Below are 22,127 nucleotides of genomic sequence, written 5' to 3' on the forward strand. Positions count from 1 at the left end.
TTGGCCCTACATCCCTTGGAAGCAAAGTTCACAGCAGTGCCCTTCTTCAGAACATAAAAAAGGTTACAAACAAAAACAGAACATTTGGCAGAATAGTCCATTTGCTTGTTCGTAGCTAGTTGATCCAAGTATATGACCCAGGTGTGTCTTGAAAGAAACATGATATCACCTTCAACAGCATTGCTATTTGGGTAAAAGAACTGCCTCCTGATCTCAGTTTTAAATGCACTTATACTGTACATAGTTTCTTGTTTCAGTGTAGAAGCCTACCGGTTTGACTTTATCTGATGTTCTGTATGAGTGTTCTTGTGCTTTTCTGTCATAACATCCTTTCGTTCGATTACCGGACTTACTGTTGTGCAACATGGCTGTTTAAAGCAGAATCTGTGGCGGCAGAGATTTCAGAATTTCATTCTTTCAAGTTGCTGGGTGTATCAGACATTTTGCTTTGCTCTTTGATGAATAGAAGAGGGCTGGCTACTGTCGTAATTAAATTAATTTTCCTAGCTGGTACATATTCTCAACCTTACACAGTCTATAGACAAAACCTCATACTGCAAAGATGTGATTGCAGTCTGTATTGTTTGGCAGTCCTGATAAAAATGGTTTAATAATAGTGATAAAGTTGAGATTATAACATTTTAATGTGACATTTTACATAAAAATGACTTAGCAATACAGTGTATGTCAGTCAGTTGTTATTGGCTTTCCTTTTAGGTTTCCATTTATATTCAGTTCTTTGTTAAAAAAAAAGAGTTTAAAGAGTACTTTTAATTTCCATAGCAACTTCTTTCCCACACTGATCACGGGAATACTAATGAGGATCATTGATAACAAGGCTAATGTGTGCACAGTGATGGGATTTTGCTTATCGGCAGCTGCTTAATATTGATATTGTTTGTGGAATAGTTGTGGTATTATCATTCGGCTGAGTATTAGCAGATAACATTTGCATATTCCTCTGAGCACACTGATTTCTGGTAATTACGGGTTAAATTTAGATACTTTAGAAGAATAATAGTTTCCAGTTATCTTATGTACTTATTACTCTTTCTCTGCCATTATTGAAGTTTTATTGTGAGGCTTCTTAAAAGGATTCTGAAAGTTTCTCTGTGTTTTCTCTTCCTCTCAGAGGGTGTTCAATGTTGTTTACCCAATGGCTCCAGACCAGAGGAGGCACGTCAGTATCAATTCTGCAAGATGGCTGCCAGAGCCGGGCTTGGGGCTGGCCTATGGAACTAACAAAGGAGATCTGGTCATTTGCAGGCCTGTGTAAGTCCTTCACACTTTCACTATCAGATCATCTACAGTACCAGCACCAGGAGAATGGGTAACAACTGCCTAACATGTAGCCGCAGTAGTCATCTCAAGGTCTTTGAACATATGTTCAGTGCAACATCTAGAAAAATAATCCATCTCTGTACAATCTTTGTTTTCAATGTTTCTAGTATGACAAAGGCATACTAGTACCTGTACAAGTAGATATTATACTTCTAGTAATGCTGGAATAAAGATGGTGGTGCAAGTGTTAAATCTGTGTACTATTCAGTGAGTTTTTGAATGATCTTTTAATTTATATCATAGCCTCTTACCTCACCTTTGCAATGCAAGCTTCTTTGAAAATGTAATTTAAACACATCAGTGCAAATAAAAGTTGCTGATTGACTGTTATAGTTACATTGAAAGTCTATAACTTTTACTCAAAGCATAGTATCTCATGTCTCATCTCGTCATTCTCTGTGCTCTTACTGGAACTGCTTCAACTTTTTGTATCGTACTTCTGCTTAGTATTTAGGTAGGTCATCAGGATTTCTTTGGAGAAAGGATAACTGATCAAAACGGGGTCGGAAAGCTGCGATTACACATGAAGGGCTGTTCACACCTAATGTTGACCCATATTTCTAAGTCTTTTGCTGTAAAACACAAAACAAATGTGCCCTGAAATAATTTTCTGAACCATACAAATAAACTGAAAAAGAACAGCAAAAACTAAAACAATACTGACATTCAGCTAGTCTCCATCATATTTGACTAATAGGCAAACTTGTGAATGATTACTTCCACATAGGCCACTCGCAGTGATCTTTATTACTTTTTACATAATGTATTTCATTATCTTATTTCCCACAGTGTTTTCTGTTACTATCAACAACCATAAGGTAATGTTAAAACTTAGTTGTGCTAACAAATTACTTCAGAATGGAACAGAATAAAGAACATATTGCTTTCTATGAGAGCTCCAGGCTTATCTTACATCACTCATAAAACTGTGGTTTCTCTTAGGGTTAATGCTTCATAGTGCATGTTCAAACATTTTAAATCTTGTTTGAATCTTTTTAGCAGAAAAAAAACCAATGTATTTATTGTGTGACTGATGATATCCTGCAGTCACTTATACAGAAATGCTTCATTTCTTTGTTACACAAGAACTCTTTGGGGAGGTAGAGTTCATGTCTTTCAATTTTAATAAGCTTCTGAATAGTATATATTTTAAAAGGATAATATTTTAGATTAGTCACACATAAGCCAACTTTTATCTAAATTAAAGTTCATTTATTTTGTTTTGTCTCAGTATTTATTTAACCTGGAAGATCACTTGAAATGCAAGCCTACATCCAGTTATTGGCAATAAAGATTTCTTTTGGGAACACATTTTTTTCAGAATTATAGTTGCTATTAACATCACCAGAAGCCCCATAGGAAAAAAAAGGCATAGGAAAAGTCTCAGTAGCTAATGGTGTTCTGTGTTTTATTATATTAAACCATCCGTATCTGTGTGCTTTACTAAGAAGGAATACATACACCTAAGAGCATTGCTTCACTAGGAGTATATACATTTCTTACATGTATTGATTTACTGTATCTATATATTCTTATTTGCATTGATTTACTAAAATATATATATATATTGTTATGTGCATTGCTTTAATAGCACTTTTGAAAACATCAAACACAAGGTTGGTTAAGAGTCACTGCTTCCTGGCTCACTGAAAATCTTGGACCACAAACCCCAACATAACTGATGGGCAGTGTGACAGATATGCCCTGCTGTTTGTGTTCTATCTAGTGTTGCAGTGCGGAAAGAAACACGTCATTATAAATGCACATTTTAGAGGATGTGAAAGCTGTCTTAATCTCCCCTGGGCAGTTTTATTTACGTTTACACAGATTGTTTGTAATATTACACCAGGAAAGCTCTGTGCAGAGCTGTAAATGATTGTAATTGAAAGAAAATGTGTATTTCTTTAATATACTTAATACAGCGGACAGCATAGTGACATAGAACTGCTGCCTCACAGTTCCTGGCTGTTAGGATCAGTTCCAGCTTTATGTGTGTGTGGAGTTTGCAGGATCCCTCCATGTGGTGCTGTGTGGGTGTTTGCTTTGGTTTTCTTCAAGCTCCCAAAGACATGCTGTCTAGGTTTGATTATTTTGCTAATTTTCCTTTTCTCCCTTGTCCTATAATTTACTGGATTCCCTTCCAGGAGTAGGTAGTTATGTGCACTCAGTCTTGGGCTCCATTAAATCAGGGTAGGACCTCACCAGGTACAGAGAGTGGATTGCTTGTATTGAACACATTGTTGCAAAGAACGCTGTTTGAAAGGTTTGGATTCAGCTTCTAGAAAAAAGGTAAAAAGTCAGTTTTTGCCAGTGGTCAGGGGTCCGTTGGTCACCAGGACCTGCTCCTGATGTATTTGAATGGAGATAGTGGGATGGTCATAAAGAGTTTCATGATATTGTGAGATTCCCGAACTCAATTGAAAAGGGCCGGTCTGAAGGTTGCAAAATAAACTCCCCCTCATCCCAAAATTCAGGAAAAAGGCTTAAAAGATCTTTTTAGGAGCAAACGGTGAGAAGCACTGTACTTTATACCATGCACCTTGAAGTTTTTGATCAAAGTATAAAAAATTCCAGATCACGGGTACACTTTGAACTCATGGATACAGTTGATCTAGTGTGCTATTGCAGTGCTTTTGTTCTTTAAGCACAGTTCAGATGTGAATCTGAGCTGCTTTTCCTTTCATTGCTGGAAAGGCATTGCTCAGCTCTTTCAGACACGCTTCCGGTCATTGCTGGTTCGAGCCTGGGTCATCTCATTATGCGACTGTGATGGAGGTTCCCCACACTGCAGTGCACATCTGGCTGAGCTCTGCCACATGAGGCCGTCTTGGGTGGTCAGTTATCCTCGGCCTAGTGTACAGAAATTACCCCCTGTGACTTGCTGGCCACCTGGGAGCTTGTATGTTGTCAGTGAGAACCTCATCATTTGGTGCTGACTTTGCTGTCAAAAATGTGTGTCTCTTATGGTGAGAGAGATGACACATCCCTCTGCCACGTGCTTTTTAGAGGAAGGAGTTTGCCCTGTATTTTTTTTTACATTTGCAATGGAGAGCCAAGTTGCTTTTTTATTTATTTTTCTAATACGACTAGAACTAGGGCTTTGGAAATTTAAACCATAAATTGAAATTTAGAATGAAATAGGTGTGCTCTGTGAGTGAACCCTTGTTGTGGCAATTTATTGCCATTTGGTTCATTTTGTTTTCTCAATTTTGTAGTTTAATATTGGTTAGTGTGATGTTATAGTTTCAGAAAAACTAAACTTGGTACAAATTGTTATAAATCGATAAAAGTGGAAGCTGTGAATTTGTGTTCATTCGTTTGAAAATATTCTTTTGATTAGTAAAAATAACGATCCTTTAAACAGCACTGTGCAGCACAACCTCGTAAATGGAGAGGCTGATATCTAGTTATTTTTAATAATAAACACAATGCTATAAAGGCATAAACAAGTATGTGCCTCTTTGTAAAACCATTTCATATAACTGAAGCCTATGTACAGTATTTATAAATGTTCTTTTTATAATGATCATCCTTCTTCTGCAGTTTAAGGCTGGCAGTGCAATTTCAGACGAGAAGTGATGTGGCTCAGGATTGATTTTGTGATTTGTCTGCTAATGAGAAACGCAGTTTAGCCAGAATCAATGGGAATCCTTTCAGTTTTCATGCTTGTTCTGTTCATAATCTCACTTACCCCTGTTGATCTGGTATCATTAAAAAAAAACATTTTTTCATTGATCAAGATGTTGTTCATTAATAATCTCTACCACCTGCCGCACGATAAACCACATTTTTCAGTTATTGTTCTGTACTTTCCCCTTTGGCAATGTAGTCATTTTCCTACCAGAAAAAAATACCTTCAGCACGGTTGAATGTGCCATTCAGTTTGAGGCTTGTCACATACCTTTTGCCTTTATTTCTCAAAATTCACAACGTGTCATGTAGAAATTTCCAAATGAAAAAGAGCTCTCCGAGTGGCTTTCGGTTATAAAACCATTCATAATTGAGTAAATACTGTATCTGCCGTTTGAAAAGACCCTTGACTGATACATTTCCACATCTAGGGATTGCATTGCATTTCTGGAATACATTTTCTGATGATGGACGGGTGTTTGATGAGAAATGGAGAAATTAGGTGAAAAGGGATGTAAATGAAGTGGGAGGATGTTTGTTGACAGGTACTGTATTATGGCAAAGTGTTGATGAAAGTCTTATCGGAGCTGTTTTAAGAAAAGGTTTAAAGTTGAGAAATGGCTGCACCATTTGTATTGACAGGTACACAGAAATCATCTTGGATCGATATTTTTTTCTGAGATTTAATTTTATGGTTGACTGCAGAACATGGCCAAAACTTATTGTTGCTTCTGGCAGCTTTTGAAAGCTGCTCAAATCTATTTTTATCTGCCATTTCTGACAAGCATGTGATTACGTTTTTGTATTAAATAATTTAAAAAAAGCTATGAAGAAATTGGTTTTATACTCTGAATAGTGTACGAGTTAAAAAGTTGCCACGTAAAGTATTTGTCATGCATAAGGCACTTTCTAAAACTTGAAGCGCATATCAAATTATATTCTGCTTAAAGTGTTTCCTTAAAGGCTCCTATTTCCATTTTATGAAAAGACATTACATACTGAAATGTAAAATTATTAGTCTCAATGTAAATGTAATTTTTTAAGTTAAATGTCTACGTATGTTTCAGTGAAAACCAGCATGCACTTTCCTAAATAAACTGCTTAGAAATTGAGCAAGCAAAACCCTTCATTAATCTTACCCTGTTTGCTATAATAGATTGTTTTATGTATTGTTTTCCACAGTTTAAGGCTTGTATTTTTAAGAAGTTGTCACAGCGGGTGTAAATCCTATCTGCATCAGGTTATTTTTTTTTGTTACTGTTGGCTGCAGTTAACAAGATCCCTGCTGCTAAGCTTATTTTGATGTTTCAGCCGAGAATGATGCTGTGGCTTCGACAGTTACCATCTGCAGTGCTTTGTAGCCTCTCAATGTTTTGTAACACACAAAAATATGTAGCATTTTGGAGACATTTAATGGCTTAAAATTTGGAAGGTATAAAGGCAAAAGACTTCAGTTTCTTAAGTTTGTTCTCAAAGCTTTCTAGTGCTTTAGTTGGAGTAAAATAGCACAGGTCTGTGTAGGCTTAAATAATGCACATGGTCCACATTGCATAGTTCGTCATGCGATAAGATGGTCATCTCCTATTGCGACATTGCAACCGTGCACTGATGTTCATTCAGCTTTCAATGTCTCAGCTGTGAAGAAGAATTCCTGCTAAGGCCCAGGCAAGTTATACTGAGCCCAGCCCTCATGAGCTGTTCATGAGGTGGCTGACCGGGTTTATTGTCCATTGAAGTCATTGGACAATGTCTAATGAACCTCCTTGCTTTGAAGTGTCACTTAAATGGGTTGTTGAGAATTTAATGAAAAAAACAGACTGTTTCCAGTATTTCATCATGCATTTGGAAACATACTTTTCCTGGCAAGAAAGCCAACAAATCAATCCCTGGGCTCTCCATATAGAGCAAAAGGGCATCGCTAACATTATGGTCCTATATGAACAATGCACTAATAAGTACAGATGTTTGACTTGTTAACTACTTAGAAAATTTAGACATGGAGGTTCCAGAAACTAAAATGATTAGTATGCTTACAAGTAAAGGAACTGTTTATTTTCCCTGCATATTTGTCAAGTAATGAATATGAGTGTTGTGCCTTTTCCACACCATCTGTTTCTTTTTTTTGTACACCAGTACTTAAATGTTAATTTCCTTCTGAAAACTGATGTAAATTTCCTGTTTCTGGATTTATCTTGCTACCTTACTTTTTTGTAAGAGCAATACAATTATAAATCAGTTTAGGCAGGTCCCACGATGAGGGGAAAACAATCGGCAGAAATCCTGCTTCCAAAGGCAATTCATGCTCATGTTTTCGTCTTGGCGACATGTGAGCGATGAGTTGTGGTTAGTGCTCTCACTAATTGTTTTAAAGGCAGACACGTTATTATAGGGTTGCATGTGCCACCCTTTTAGCCCAGTAATGGAATCCGGAATAAAAGGTCAATATAGTCTTTCTTGCTCTGCAGAACATGTAAATGACTCAGTATTTGTGCGATTGGGAGCTGTGTAGAACCTATAGTGAGGAGCAGTTTTACTCTCACAGCAGTTCCCCTCAGTCAGTTGAAAGTCAGTGTTCTGTCTCAGTCAGTGTTCTCCTTCAGGAGGTGTTCGAGGGACAGAAATGGTTTACAAGTACCTGCTGTGGCTAACAGAATCATGGTGGAAACCACCTACCCTTTATTTCCTCAGTGGCAATATACAGTGGGTTTTTACTTTTTACCTCAAATTCTTTCTTTTATTCTTTCACATTTCAACTCCTTAAAACTGGTGAAGGAAACTGTGTTCCTTCATAAAGGGATGTAACTTTGCTGTGACTCAAAGCACACTTTTTTTTTTGCTGTCCTCAGTGTTTCATATAATCCATCTTGCAGACTAGTCTGAACTCTTGGTGGAATTTTAAAGAGTTGGTACAACATATCTCCTCTCAAAAGTTTCTGGACTCAGCAATCCTTCATTTCATAGCATTTTTTTTTCTATTTCAACTACTTACAGTATGTTTTCCTGACAGGAGATTATTGGAATCTTTTTGTAGTTTTGCTATTCTGGGCACTACATATTTCATGTCTCTAATCCTGGGAATTTTTTTAAAGTTGTCTGGGACCTTATCACTGGGCTGGTTGCATCTTTTCTGCTGTTTTACAAATTTGTCACACAATAGCCCAACCCAAAAGAGTAAACATTGGTATCCAAATTATTTCTGTATTTCTACGGTGTTACTGAACTCATTCTTCTTGGATGCCTCAGAATTACTTTTGGCTAGGAACAACCAAAGGCAGCTTACAAGAGCACATTTGTAATACTTTAAAATTACCTGGACGTTTATTACATAAAGATGTAATTCCTCAAGCGTGCTAGTCTAAAATTGAGCACCTGTGTATGTATCAAGATATATAGAGTTAACATGACATGAGTAGCTGAATTGGAGCCCTATTAATGTGTATTTCTAAAAAGTCCCACTATATCCAGTAGTCTGTTTTAATTTTATACATTCTCAGGAGAGCAGTTTTTGCATGAACACACGTTGCATAGTGCAGACAGGTTACAGCTTTAGCAAAAAAGGAGATACAGATGGAAGTAGTTCTTTAAGTTATGATTTCTGTTCCATCTTCACAAACATTGGAAATAAATCATAGCCATTCCCAAATAAGTAAAATTCCTTTTGCTTATTTTTAAAAATGATCAACATCTGCTCTCTAATAAAGCCGTAAATTACTCTTTTGTGGTCATATTGCATGTAACTGCTGACTTGTAAATATTTCTAAACCGATGTGATAGTCATAAAAGTCTAGCTGTGCATTTAACAAAAGACAAGGTTCCACAATAAGTACTGTATTTGAATGCAATTTTACATGAAGGCTTTAGCAAAAGGAATGTTTGAAAGCATTCTGTTGTGGGTGAGAGGAGTGAGCTAAACTGTCTTTAAAAGATATCACAATGTATGCTTTTTAGTAAATAAATTAGGTTTTACCTTCTGTGCATGGGTATGTGTTCCACAGTGATGCTGAATCAAAAGAATTCTTTAGTCTGCATGAAAGGAAATGGCTGTAAAATTTGAATGTAGTTTCATACTTTAAAATCCTATAATAATTATACAAAGGTTTTTGTGGACTACATTAATGACTGTTTATTTATCTTCTATTATCAAACCTGTACTCAGTTTTGAACTCTTTTCATCAGCCAGAAATGTTGGTATGTGTTTTCCTTACTGACTTTCACGTCACAGTATTATTCATGTAGGTCTGTTGTGCAAATTCAGTCTGCTTTGGAAGCATAGCTGCATTTTTTGAAGCTACTTAAGATATGGTTTGTGTCCTCAAAATATAGTTAAAAACCCCAGCTTCCCAAAGCTGAATCAGATTAAGGTGGAATGCTTTTCTTTAAAACATAATTAGAGAGTGAAGAAGCAAATGAAATCTTGTAAAATGACCCGAAGAGGATTAAACAAGATTGCATTGAATTCTTCTACCTGGTTTTAGGGATTCCCGGTCAGAATCTGATGCACAGTCGGATCATGTCAACGAGCCCATCTTCGCCATTAACAACAACAGTGGCAGCCGGAGCACCGAGAGGGCTGGGTAAGAGTCTGCACAGGAGCTGATATTCATAGCCATGCTAAGAGCACTAAGGCCCCAGTCACCAGGGAATAGGAGAGACTGAAGCGAAGGGCAGCACTGAATCAGAGCTCCCAGTTCCATGCAGAAACTTCATGCCCACAAAGCTTCAGGCACAGTGGAGCCTTAATGAGTGCGGTATACAAAGCAGTGGTGTGCATGAAAGAAACACCTCTGATGGCACCACTGGTGCTGGATTTCTCTTTTATTTGTTAGGTAACAAATTGCACAATTCCGTGCATATGATTTCTTTTCCCTTTTTAATTTGCAAATGTGGCTCTACACAGGTTATTATCTAAAAAGGTTTCATCTAACTTTACACTGCACTGAGGTGTTTTTCTGCACTTTTTAAACATTGCATTAGTAAGGCCTGTTTCTCGCAATCATGCACCTGTGCTCTGCTTCCTGCGCATGGCTTAGCTGTTAATCTACTTGGATTAGTTTTAATCAGTGTCATTATCATTATCATCATCACTCGAGCGACCTGTGACTTTCTGCCATTTTAGCTTTTGAGGATATGCACTCAACAAATGAGTAGTGGTTCACATTCTGAATATTTTGTCAGATGTATTCTGATACGGAGTGTCGTATTTTTGTTGTTCCACGGCCCAGTCATTAGTGTCGTTATCTCCCTCCTTGAACAGGACAAGCAGGGCGACCTGGAGGTCAGACAGGGATTTGGGCCTGATGAATGCGATCGGTCTGCAGCCACGTCATCCTGCCCCTTCTGTGACATCCCAAGGTACTCAGACACCCATCCTACAGCTGCAGAACGCAGAGACACAGACTGACCGTGACCTGCAGGAGACCGGCACATCACGGGCTACCACTGGTGAGAGCTTCATGTCATAATATCCAAAGGCCATTAAAGAGTATTCAACTGAGAAAGGTTGTTCTGTCAGCTTTGTTAATACTAAGACATTTCTGGCCTTAAGTTCTGGACTTAAGATGAAACACTTTCTGTATCCCGATTATAGTCCTTCATCTTTATTATTTCATGTAAGGAAAACAGAGTAAGGGTAGTAAAGTAATTTCATGCTTTGTATGTTTTACTTGAACAGCATTTATATTAAAAATTTTAGTACCTGTGTTGTTTGTAAAGTTTAATGGTGGTAAGGCTGGACACATTTTGCGGCATGATTTTCCCAGCATTGTAAAAAGTTTATTAACCCTGATAGAGGATAACTCATTCATTCATTTCTAACATATAATGTATTGTATATGTATCATGTATCATGTAAAATGTAACTATCATTGTTGTTCCTCAAACTAAGAAAGAATAAAAGGAGTTTATTCAAATCTATTGCCAAACATCACACTATTTTTAATGTACATAATAAAGTTACCTGTGTAATATATATGACTGGAACAATCAATGAGAGGAAGACTGATAATCCTGAAATCCTGTTATGCGCAGTACGATTACAGCAATTTTAAAATGGCATGAACTGATAAATAGCACTTGCAATATACCAATTACAATGCCTTAATCCAGTTTTATCCTAGTTATTTTTACAGAATTGCTGTTTAGATTTCTATGATTGCATAAGAACTATTTAAACAATATTTAGGGCCTTTTCACAAAGTGTCGTCTGTCATAACAAAGTATATTTCCCCACAATACGCTGGGATCCTGGGGGCATCGCAGAAGAAAATGAGAAGTGCTTTATATAGTTGTATCATTTGAAAGCTTCACAGTATATACAGAGATTCTGAATATGCTCAAAATATTTACAGTGAAAAATATTTGTACATTTATAATTTATGGAATTTATGATAATGGAATTTTATGGCATTCCATTTCAGCATATACTCATTCACATTTAGATTTTTTTTTCACTCACATACAGTATAAGAGCACTTACTAGTAGTCACAGTTGTTCACAACAGTCACAGAAGTTGTTGATTAAAATTGTATTTTTTTTTCTTTCATGTGGGTGAATATTCACAATTGATATACTTTTGTGCTCATGAAAGGAAAATGGCATTTTTATTTACTTGCGTTTTCTGTGGGTCTAAGTGGCATTCCTTGCTCACAGAACTCCACTCACAGATGGAAGCATTGCTAGTGTAATTGTCATCCACAAGAAGGGTGACAAAAGTGACCAAATGAATTATACACCGCTATGTCTGGCTGCCATTAATTCTGCTATAAAGGTTATAGAACTGCACTAGAGGACGGCTTGTATAGAAAAAATATCCTAGGGAATAGTCAACATGGATTCCGAAGAGGTAGGTACAGTGTATTTAGACTTTCAGAAGATAAAAGTTTGATAGAATTTCTCATAAAACATAATTCTAAAATTACAGGCAGTAAGTATTAAGGGAAATGTGTGCCTTTGGATTGAGAAGTGGTTAATAAATAGGAAATGGAGAGTAATGAAAAGGGGTCAATTTTCCAATTGTGGTGATGTAATTAGTGGTGTAGTCTGTATTGGTGTAGTCAGTCAACTAATTAAATTTGAAGATTAGGATCATTAGTAAACACTGTAGGAGCAGCAAATAAAACTCGAAAAAGATTTAGATAAAATTCAAGACAGGGGAAAAAACCTAGCAGGTAAAGAATAATATTCACAGATGCTGATTTGCATGCAGGTTGTAAAAACAATACAAAATACAACTCTGAACTAGAAGAGGCTACGTGTCCTAGACACAGGTGTGTAATAGAAATAAGGGAACGAAATCCTCCAAGGCACTGACAGAGTTAATGCAGTGGACGTCTTCAGGATAAGCAGTGACACAAGGACCAGAAGACATATATGGAAGCTATCTGAAAGTGCATTTAAAAGAAAAACAGAAAACACATCCTTCTGTAAGAGGTTTTGGGAGTCTGGAACAAGCTACACAGGCATGTAGTTGATGCCAGTACCTTGATTTCTTTAAAGAAACAGCTGGATGAGGTCCTTGGATCAATGAACTACTAAGTACCGACCGAGAAGGATGGGCCAAATGGCTTTCTTTCAATTGTCGCTGTTCTTATGAATCTGGAAGTCCAATAGGATCAGAAAAATGCCAAAACAAGGGTATTGGCTGTCATATGAGAGTGTATATTATCTGGAGTATTTTTATGACTGTGAATGAACATAACTATAATGATTCCAGTAAAATGTCAGAAGTGGTGGAAGGCTCTAATTACTTAATCACTGATCAACAGAAAAAAAAAGTCTAATGGGTTAAACCTTTAGCTGTAATATACATTTAAAGCACCATAGAAACCATTTAATGTGTTATTTTATCTTCTTATAAAGAACAAGCATGTAAAAACATAAGTAGGTCAACCACAAATCCATCCACATTTAATGTGACTTCACACATATTGTAAAGAAATCTGTCACTCAGTCTTTTGTTTGTTTTGTAAAGCTTCTGAAGGCACAGAGATAAACCTTTCACAATTCCTTAGGCCAGGCTGCTGATCTTAAAATAAATGTAGTCACCTGTTGAAAGAATCCAGTGCTGCCTACAATTTCAACATTTTGTTTGTCGCATTCAAGTATTAAACATCATGAGTGAGTCTGTGTCATTAACATTGCCAACAGTTTTCTGTCAGAAATTTCTCCTTGTGTACAACCCTGTTTTCTTGCCAATAGGCAGGTGTTCAAGGTAAGGTTCCCACGAAAATGTTATTAAGCCTGCAGTGCACTTTAAAGACAGTAAGATTCCCAATGGGTTTGGTAAACCTAATGCTTTAATTCATTTAGGTGTGATATCAAACTTGATTTATGTGATTATTGCAATTCCTGCCAGAGCCTAATTGCATGTCTAATGATATCTGTTTTATGAGACCATGGAAACAACAACCTTTTCCCTAATAAGTGAATGTGAAAGTCTGAATTTGAAAATAAACTTCAGACCTGCTTTCTGCATTATTTATGTGACTCATGTTGCAGAAGGCTCTGTGATAGTGGGGAAATGTACAGATTTTTTAAATAGATGTCTTTAATTTCCCAATGTTTACTGTAGGAAGAAAACAGCTGCCACAAGAGGTTATACTAATACAATGTTAATATCCTTAGTATCCATCTAGTAAAAGATTAGCAGCACTGGTCAATGACTGCTGATACTGTTGATGAAAGTTGTCTTTTTTTATGCATGTGTACCCTCATTGTCTAGTAGCTAATTGAAGTTGTGGTTGAAATTTAGTAAATTTGTGTCCAAATTCCAAACTATTAGAAGAACATAGATTTTTTTTTTCCATTTACATTAATAGGTTTTATGAAATGCACAGAATTTAAATGGTAATGCACCCATTTTGAAAATAACACAAAACTGCCTCAAAGAAAGATGGTTGTGATCTTTGTGTTCCTCCAAATTTTAACATGGATTTTTTTTTGCAAGTCTGTTCAGTTTTGACAAGTGTTGAATCTGTGACATTTATTTCACTGTTGCTTTGGTCTGTTGTGGAGATTCAAGGTCAAATACACTTCAAAAAGTGTGCTCCTTCTTTAGGGACTTTATTTTTCCTAAAAAATGACGGAAAGTGCTCAAGTTTTATTTTTAATTCAGTTGGGAGAAAAACTGCAGTCGAGTGATAGTTTTTATACACTTCTTCATCCCAGATGCTACCCTCTTTCTGTCTAGACTCCAAAGAGAAAATGTCACCCAGACACTTATGTTTAATCTGACATATTACTGACAAGGCTGGTGTAGATAGCTTTGGTAATGAAATAAAATCTTACTGACTGTGCCATGTTTTAGCATGACTGTGTAAGAAATAGCATTGCTGTAATCAGCTTGTTCTTGAAATCCTTCATTTTCACCCCCTGTACTTCAGCATTTTTGTCACTTTTCTCACTTAGAAGATCAGTAGCTATGTTGGAATATTCAGTTTTTCCTTTTGTTCACATAAGAAAACTTGCTTACACAAAGTCTGCCTTGTTTAATAAAAGATTATAAAATTGGTCCTTGCACACTCCATGGGCAAAGGTGTTGACCAACTAAACTCTCTTCTAAGCATCCCAAATTGTAAGGTATCCATTCAAAGAGCAGGCTGAGTCCCATAGTCCAGCCATTCACCATTGAATGGTCAAGTCTGGTCTATGTCATTAGCTGGCTGAGTACGCAGTGGGGCAGTCTCCTGGTGAAGAATCTCTGGTATTAAATGGGCTTGACTCAACCAGGGCTGTAGAAACACTGCACCCATTAATTTGCTCAAGATTTTCTTTGGGAGCTACAGGTTTGTCTCTTTTGACATGAGACAAAGCATTGATCATCCTCCTTTCTCCCCGGTCCTGCAGAAAGCACAGCTATTGGCATTTTAAATGAGAATTCAGAATTGCGTCTGTAAAAGTTAAAGAACAATAACAAAATGTGTGAGATGGAAAATACATAAGCTGAAGTTTTGCAGTATAGTTTCACATGATGCAGATGGTGAAAGGTGTCAGAATTGTATTTATATGTCATCTGCTCTTGTTTGAACTGGGCAAAATTTTTACATCACATTTAGCTTGTCTTTGTAATTGAGGCAGACTGCCTGGTAACAATTAAAAATTAGTGTCTGTAGACTGATCTGCTCACATAGAGTGAAAATGAGTAAAAATTGTTGAAGTGTTTTATGACAATGTGTTATCAGTCCAAATGAGTTGCAGTATTCAGCTTCTCATTTCTCAAAACCTTGGTTGCTTTATTGAAGTCAAATTCATTTTTTAAGAGGAGCCTATAGCTTTGATTAATGGTGGTTAGGATATTCTTAGGGTTCTGGGGCATAGGGGACCATGATGTCAAATTGTAGGTGAGATGCAGTTGTTGAATGCTTGCCTGAGGTAAATCATTCTGATTGCTCTTATAAGATCCCTGCCATACATATGGGTTTTGTCTGGGTTATTATTGTAAATCAGAGCTGTTCTTGAATGTTTGGTGAGATAAAGAATAAAAGAGATGTGTAACATAGCTACTGGATGCTGTCTAGTTTATCTGCTAAATTTGTATTTATGAGGCTGCAGTCTATGTAAAATAAAAACTCCACAATATATGTGTGGTATATCTGTTAAAGCCTATTTATCAGCGGACACCAAGCCCTTTTAGATGGGTGTTTGTCATCTGGAGCAGCCCAGAAAGATGGATGCAGTTGCATGTCCTGCAGGCAGAATTTAAAGTTTGAGCTTTGTTTTACACACTCAGTAATGCTGATGGCCATAGATTCTTAAGGGGAACAGAAGTAACATTCTTGTTATGCATGTAACAGTATCATAAAACAACAGGGTGACCTCTTTCACTAGAGGACAGAAGTGTAGAGAAATGCAATTTTAGGGAAACGTCATGCACCCTTTGTCAGGTATTGTGAACGTTGTTTTTTCAGAATCTGAAATCACTGCCCTTCTGTGCTGGCACAGCTTCATAGTTACATGCTACTGTGTCATAAGAACATATCAAAGTCTGCAAACGTTGGAAACCTGAGGAGTTTGGCTCACCTAGTTTCTAGCAGACGCTTGTCTGAGGATCTATTCGAGCCACTAAGAAACAGTTGTCTATATAAGAAGGGGTTTGTTTAAAAAAAACAGGTTTCTGTGTCATGATATGTTTAAATTGTATGCAATTCCCTTAAAAAAAAAAGCTTATTTTTTAATAGTAATTGAGAGTCCAATGGGTATCAATGACTATCTGTCAGTTGCTCTAGCAGAAATAAGCAGATCCAAGGAAATCTGTCTGGGGGATTTTCCTAAACCCTCTTATGTAAAAGTCTACAGTTAGCTCTGAGCTGTCTTCCTCTTGAAATGGGATGCGAAAATAGACATGTGTGATAGTCCGAGTCCCCAGACACTTTGACTGACACCCCATCCAATTACTCCTCTGACAGAGCTCTGTCTTCTCGAGTGCAAAGACTTTTTAACTTCCAAGAACCAATTAATGTTATCCGAATGGATGACTTAAGAGAATATCTTTTGTCAGTGCTGCACTTTTTAAGACCTGTTGTTAAAGAGACTATGTGAGGTACTACATCTGTGGAATTTCTTTCCAGAGTGCAAATCTTATTCAATTTTTCTTCATCTTCTCCCACTCCCATTTCTAGTTTTGTAGCTGCTCTCACACTTTTTTTTTCTGCTGTTTCCTGAAAGACTTGGAATAACATTCAGTATGCAAATTAAAATGCAGAACATTTGCACAAATTATTTACTTTGGATTCTGCATACCTGTATAGCCAAACTACCACATCTGTAGTGCTGTTGAAAACTCTTTTATAATAGGTTTTATGAAGTGCTTTGTTTGGTGACATTCAAACAAAAGCCTTTTTATTATTTGAAGGTATAAAACATTCTGTGACTCTTGAAAAGTATTCTGAATTAAAGCTATAGGGCAAAGGTTTGTATGCTAAACCACTGTTTGGACCGTGATACAAACAAATTTTAACAAAATAGTTCTCTTTGCTCTATGTTCTGTAACGATCGCCATCAGGAACTGTTCACATAAAGCTGCACTCTCTGGTATTTGTTTTGCTGGAAAGATTCTGTCCCTGCGAAGCCCATCCAGCTCCTTAATTAATTAACGTTCTCATTAATTTTTTTATTTGTGGTCCTTTCGGGAATATTCTTACTTCTAAGGAAGGATTAAAATGAATGTGAATCCTAGAAAGGCCTACACGACTCAAAGAGCTGAATCCTAAAAGGGAACTGACAAATTAAGGCTGCAGGATGTTAGTCTTTCTGAGAGGAACCGTCAGCAGGTCAGACTTAATTGGCAAATTTTTCCAATGGTATTGAGTATTGCAGCAAAAGTCTAGAGAAATCTCTACCTGTCACGCACTGTAAGCACGGCTTAAAAAGCTCAGCTTAGATGAATAAATCCTTATTTGTGTTCATGGATGGGGAGATAGATGGATAAGGTCATTTTGATTTCCAATTTAAATATCACATTGCTCTAGCTGGCACACGGGTTTATCCTTTGAAGCCCGTCCTTTCCGGAGACAGATTTTTCCAACTTTGCTATGCAAGTGTCTTTGAATTATTTTTAATTATTTTTTATTCTCCGTCCTACTTCTTGAATGTTTAATTCTGAATCACACTAATAACCCATTTTCGACATTTTAAAGCAAGTGTGCTAGCAGTGTTTAGAGTTAGGGCTAGTGTAATTGGCCTTGACACTGAACACTTTAACATGCTGAAATGGCTGGTTGAAATTTGTTGACAGAGTCTGAGGGGCATGCATGTACTGTACCATCTTCACGCACAGATAGAATTGCAGAGTAATGTGCCAAGTACTGTGCTTTGCAGGTTCAAAATCTGAACAGGAAATGACAATGACATTGTCATGCATGAATCACTGCCTGTAGTGAGAGTAGGCTACCGTTTCCTGCAATAAAAATATACTTTCAATCCAGGTTGTCTACATCTACATAACCACAACCTCTGCAGAAGCCTAAAATGACATCACAGAATTTTCTGTTCTTCAGCTGTCCCTGGACCACTGGAGGACCCCGGCCCTGGGACCAGTACAGAGGGGAGCTTTGAGACGCCCTCCGACAGCCTGCACCCGGAGGGCGGCATCGCGGACTCCTCGGCAGAAGCAAGCACCAGCGCCGGTAACTCCCAGGGAGTCTGTGCTTTTGCAGTGACAGATCCTCAGAGTAGCTGTGTGTGGGACCTTCAGAACCATACGTTCGATTTGAGTCCCTTTTGAGAGAAAGAAAAATGGGAGGCTCATACACGTACAAATCTGTGTTTTTTCCTAGTTGTGGTTGGTGTGGAAGCAGTGCAGTTTGTAAAAACAAAAAAGCCTCATTTGCTGTGTCCATTGCCTTCTGGAAATGTTATCAAATAAGGATTTTGACTCTAAATGTATAGATAGGCACATATTTCCATTCTGCTGAAAGGATAAACTGCAAACTGCTCTATAAAGGTTTTTTGCTTGGCACTGGGCAAGATTGATATCTCACTGCAAGATGGACTCTTTTATACTGTGATTTCATTATCTAAATTTTCTCCTGGACCAGACAGTACTCAAGTGTCAGTATTGTACAGTATCTCAGTGTGTAACTGCCACACCTGCCTGGGGATCTTAATCTATAGACCATAGATTATAGTTTTAAAAGACATTTAGAATTACAGGTGTTACTAAGTTATTTGGCTGAAGCTTTTATTCTAAACCATCTATTTGTATATTTATGAAGCTGGGTATTTTACTGGTTTAGTTCAGGTGAAGTACCTGGTTCAAAGCTATACAGCAGTGTTTGAACTAGAGCTGGGCGATATGGCCAAAAAAATTATCACGATATAAATTTTCATATCAGTCGATATCGATAATTTATTATTATTTTATTTTTTATATTATTTATTATTTATTATCATTATTTCTTTCAAGTTAAAAGGCAGATTTTTTCTCCTGAGTGAAAGTTGAAGAAACCAGACAGTTAATAGGTAAATTAAACAACTCTTTATTTTAAGAACACAACAAACACTTGGCAAACAGCAGAAACATTAAACAAATCTGTTAGCTGCCCGGTCTGCAACACGCACGCACACTCGCGCAGTATTTTGTGCGTATGCGCATATCATTTATCAATTTAAAAATGATATGATTTATCAATTATCGTTATCGAATTATCGCCCATCTCTAGTTTGAACCCATAACCTTCCAGTTACAATTTCCAGAACCCTAACTACTATAATAGTAATAATAATACACTGTGATGGTCATAATGATAGATTATTGTATCCTGAGCTTGGAATTCTGAGGTCTTTGCTGACTAAAATGGCATTTCTTGTAAAACTGGTGTCTACCTCACAAAGAGATTTGAGTTGAGGGGCAAGTGTTGAGTTGGTGCATTAAATAGGCTGATGAATTGACATGCATAAAAGTATTGATTCTGATGTCCTCTCGAGTGGCTTAAAATGTAGTTGTGGAGCTGGTAATTAAATTAGAACCCATTTTGATCTAGAGAAGAAATCATTTGAATTGACCAGGAGGAACCTTCTTCTCCACACCATGCCCCAAACCATTTAATGTTTATACTCGGACATTATATTGCAGCAGTATCTCTAATAAAACTGTTTTTATCTGTTTGGATTGATGCTCAAAAGCTGTTTCATCACTGGGATTGTTAGCAATAACATCATCAAGCAGAGCAGTGTTTTTCTCTCTTGAGGAAGGCTTTAATCACAGTTGGTATGTTTTTTTTAACCTTGGAGAGCATTTATTAATCCCATTAATAACAAGCCTTTATTAGAGGAAGCCATGATTGCGTTATAAATTACAGTCTGATGCAACGCAGCATGTCTGACACACTGATGCAACAATACGTTTATTTTACTTGTGTGGAGATGGCTAGTGACTCATAAACAACAGTAATTTTCTCATAAATGAGCTGTTTGGATGGAAGCAGCCCTCTAGTTAAAGAGCACGTCTTGGCTGCAAGGCACACCAGTACCATTTCCTAATGCCCCAGTTTGATACAGCCTTGATTATACCAATTATTTCCAAATCTTGCTGAGACACGCAGTGCTCTACAGCTTTTTTTTTTGTAATGATTATTTTCATTCTCTAAGATAGAATTTAGCCATTATTTTCAATTTAAGTTATTGCCTGGTGGTTAAACAGTTGTGAAATTCTTTAAGCAGTGCAGTTAAAGCCTAAAAAACCTAGATCATGTAACAAAAAGCAGCAATGTGTTTTGTCTTTTAATACAGAGAGTATTACTGGCATTCAAAGACTTTTTTTCTGGAAATGCAGAAAGTGTCCAAATTGTATGATTGTCATAAATTAGAGAAAAACATTTTTTTAAAGATTACATATTTATGCATCTATAAACCTTTTTATGCAATATAAATATATTAGATGGGAGTACTTTGTAAAAAGAAATTTAATAGAAATTTCACTGTAAATCAGAAAGTTATCAGACCTTAATTGGGATACGAAAGAGAAATGTTTCTTAAACAATTTTGAAAGCCAGCACTCTTTTGCTTTTCTCATTCATTTTCACATGTGAAAGCAAATGTTGCCAAATGAATTAAGTTTTCAACAGACAGGGTCAGAAGTCTAAATCTGAGAGGCAGGGCCCATAATGTGTTTTGATGCTGGTGTCCTCCAGGAAAGACATTTCTCAAAGGCATCACGTACTGTAGTTGAAAGTTTTCTCCTCAGTATACAACCTGTTTTTTTTTGTGGGCTGTATTAAGAGTAAATCTTACAGAATGTGCAAAGGAGATCTTTTTTCAAGGAACATATAATTTTTATATGTATATTATATTTTGATAGACCTTAGTTTGGTAACACTGTAGTGTTCAAATTAACTTAATCTTAATGAATAAAGATGCATTAGTGTTGTTGTTAAATTCAAATTTTTTCTCCATTCAAATTAAGTTAATGACTAATTGAACACCTCTTGAAACTTAATGTACACAACTAACAGTACATCTGTACAACTAAAAACAGTACAGATATTCCTTTTGTCTTTTTGGAAAATTATTATATTGTTTCTTATTTGTCCTATGCTGAGATTCCTTGAATTTTGAACTTCTGAGAGGGGAATTTCTGAGTGAACACCCTTCTATTAACTGGTCATACATAAGCCTGGGTTTTCTTAATGCCATTCTCAAGCTGAACTTTCACACCTGCCAGTCTGAAGGACAACTGGGTGATAAGCATAAAGACTCTTAAGTGGACATTTTCAGTTTTTAATAACGTTCCCAACAATATTGAACAAACTGTTCCAGTTTTGCTTGTGCCATTTAATAAGTTTTGTGGCGTTACAGTATTTATGCAGTAACATTTCAGTTTGTAGCTCATTCGATTTCTCAGTAGCTAATTGATCTGGTCCAAGGATCTTAAAATTACCAGAGTGGACCTTAATGTTATTCAAAACTAGTGGTTCTGTATGAAAAACTAAGAGGACCTGTTGTCTGCAGTCAATGGAAAGTCACTGCAAAGAAGACCTTTAGTTCAAAGTATGAATGGCTTAAAAATAAAGTATTTTTATTGTTTAAACAGCTGATGAAAGGGGACCAAGGAAAATGTGGTTTCTTTGACTTCTTACTGGTTACTGGTTAGATGATACAATTCTTACTGTCTCAGTTCGTCTGTTCCATACAGTATGTACCAGCAATTCATCAGTCTTGAAACATTTATTCTTTATACCTCTACTCTGTGTATAAATGAGGGCTGAACAATACAAAATTGAAAAATGTTCAACCTCCCTTGTTTCTCTGATGGGCTGAGGGGATTTTAAGAAAAACAGATGTTGCACTGACCTGCAGTTTTTGAGAAGCTGTAAGAGAGGCTTATTTACTCTAGACATCAGTTTTCAGAAGTGTTTGTCCCCCTCACCCTCAATTATTGTTAATATCAAGTGCTAAATGTGTACCAGAGGCAAAAAGCAAACAGAGTAGATGTTCTATCTCTATGTTTTCGCATGGAAATCGCATGATATTCTTACACTTCATAACACAGGACATTCTGGTTTTAATTTCTTAATTTTACTGTCTCGTTAAATCATGCATCATGCGAGCTGTCTGGTGAACTGTTCTGCAAAATCACTTTATGATGAAGATTTTTATAAATAAAATGTATTAACCCTGACACAGTTCGGAGGCTGCTGGAGATAAATTTGCAGACAATATT

The 22,127-nt window shown here is 36.7% G+C and overlaps 1 protein-coding gene across 2 annotated transcripts in view; it reads left to right on the plus strand.

Moving 5' to 3' along the window:
* ambra1a (autophagy and beclin 1 regulator 1a) overlaps nucleotides 1-22,127 on the plus strand; it is a 103,218-nt gene that overhangs the window by 74,263 nt on the left and 6,828 nt on the right. For both annotated transcript variants that reach the window (XM_088935096.1, XM_088935097.1), the window contains 4 exons: nucleotides 1,133-1,272; nucleotides 9,447-9,545; nucleotides 10,226-10,413; nucleotides 17,965-18,093. In XM_088935096.1, coding sequence (XP_088791222.1) covers nucleotides 1,133-1,272; nucleotides 9,447-9,545; nucleotides 10,226-10,413; nucleotides 17,965-18,093 — 556 coding nt within the window. The remainder of the gene's footprint in view (nucleotides 1-1,132; nucleotides 1,273-9,446; nucleotides 9,546-10,225; nucleotides 10,414-17,964; nucleotides 18,094-22,127) is intronic.

The sequence above is a fragment of the Atractosteus spatula genome, chromosome 16, assembly GCF_055471065.1.
Source record: "Atractosteus spatula isolate fAtrSpa1 chromosome 16, fAtrSpa1.hap1, whole genome shotgun sequence".
Taxonomy (NCBI): Eukaryota; Metazoa; Chordata; class Actinopteri; order Semionotiformes; family Lepisosteidae; genus Atractosteus; species Atractosteus spatula.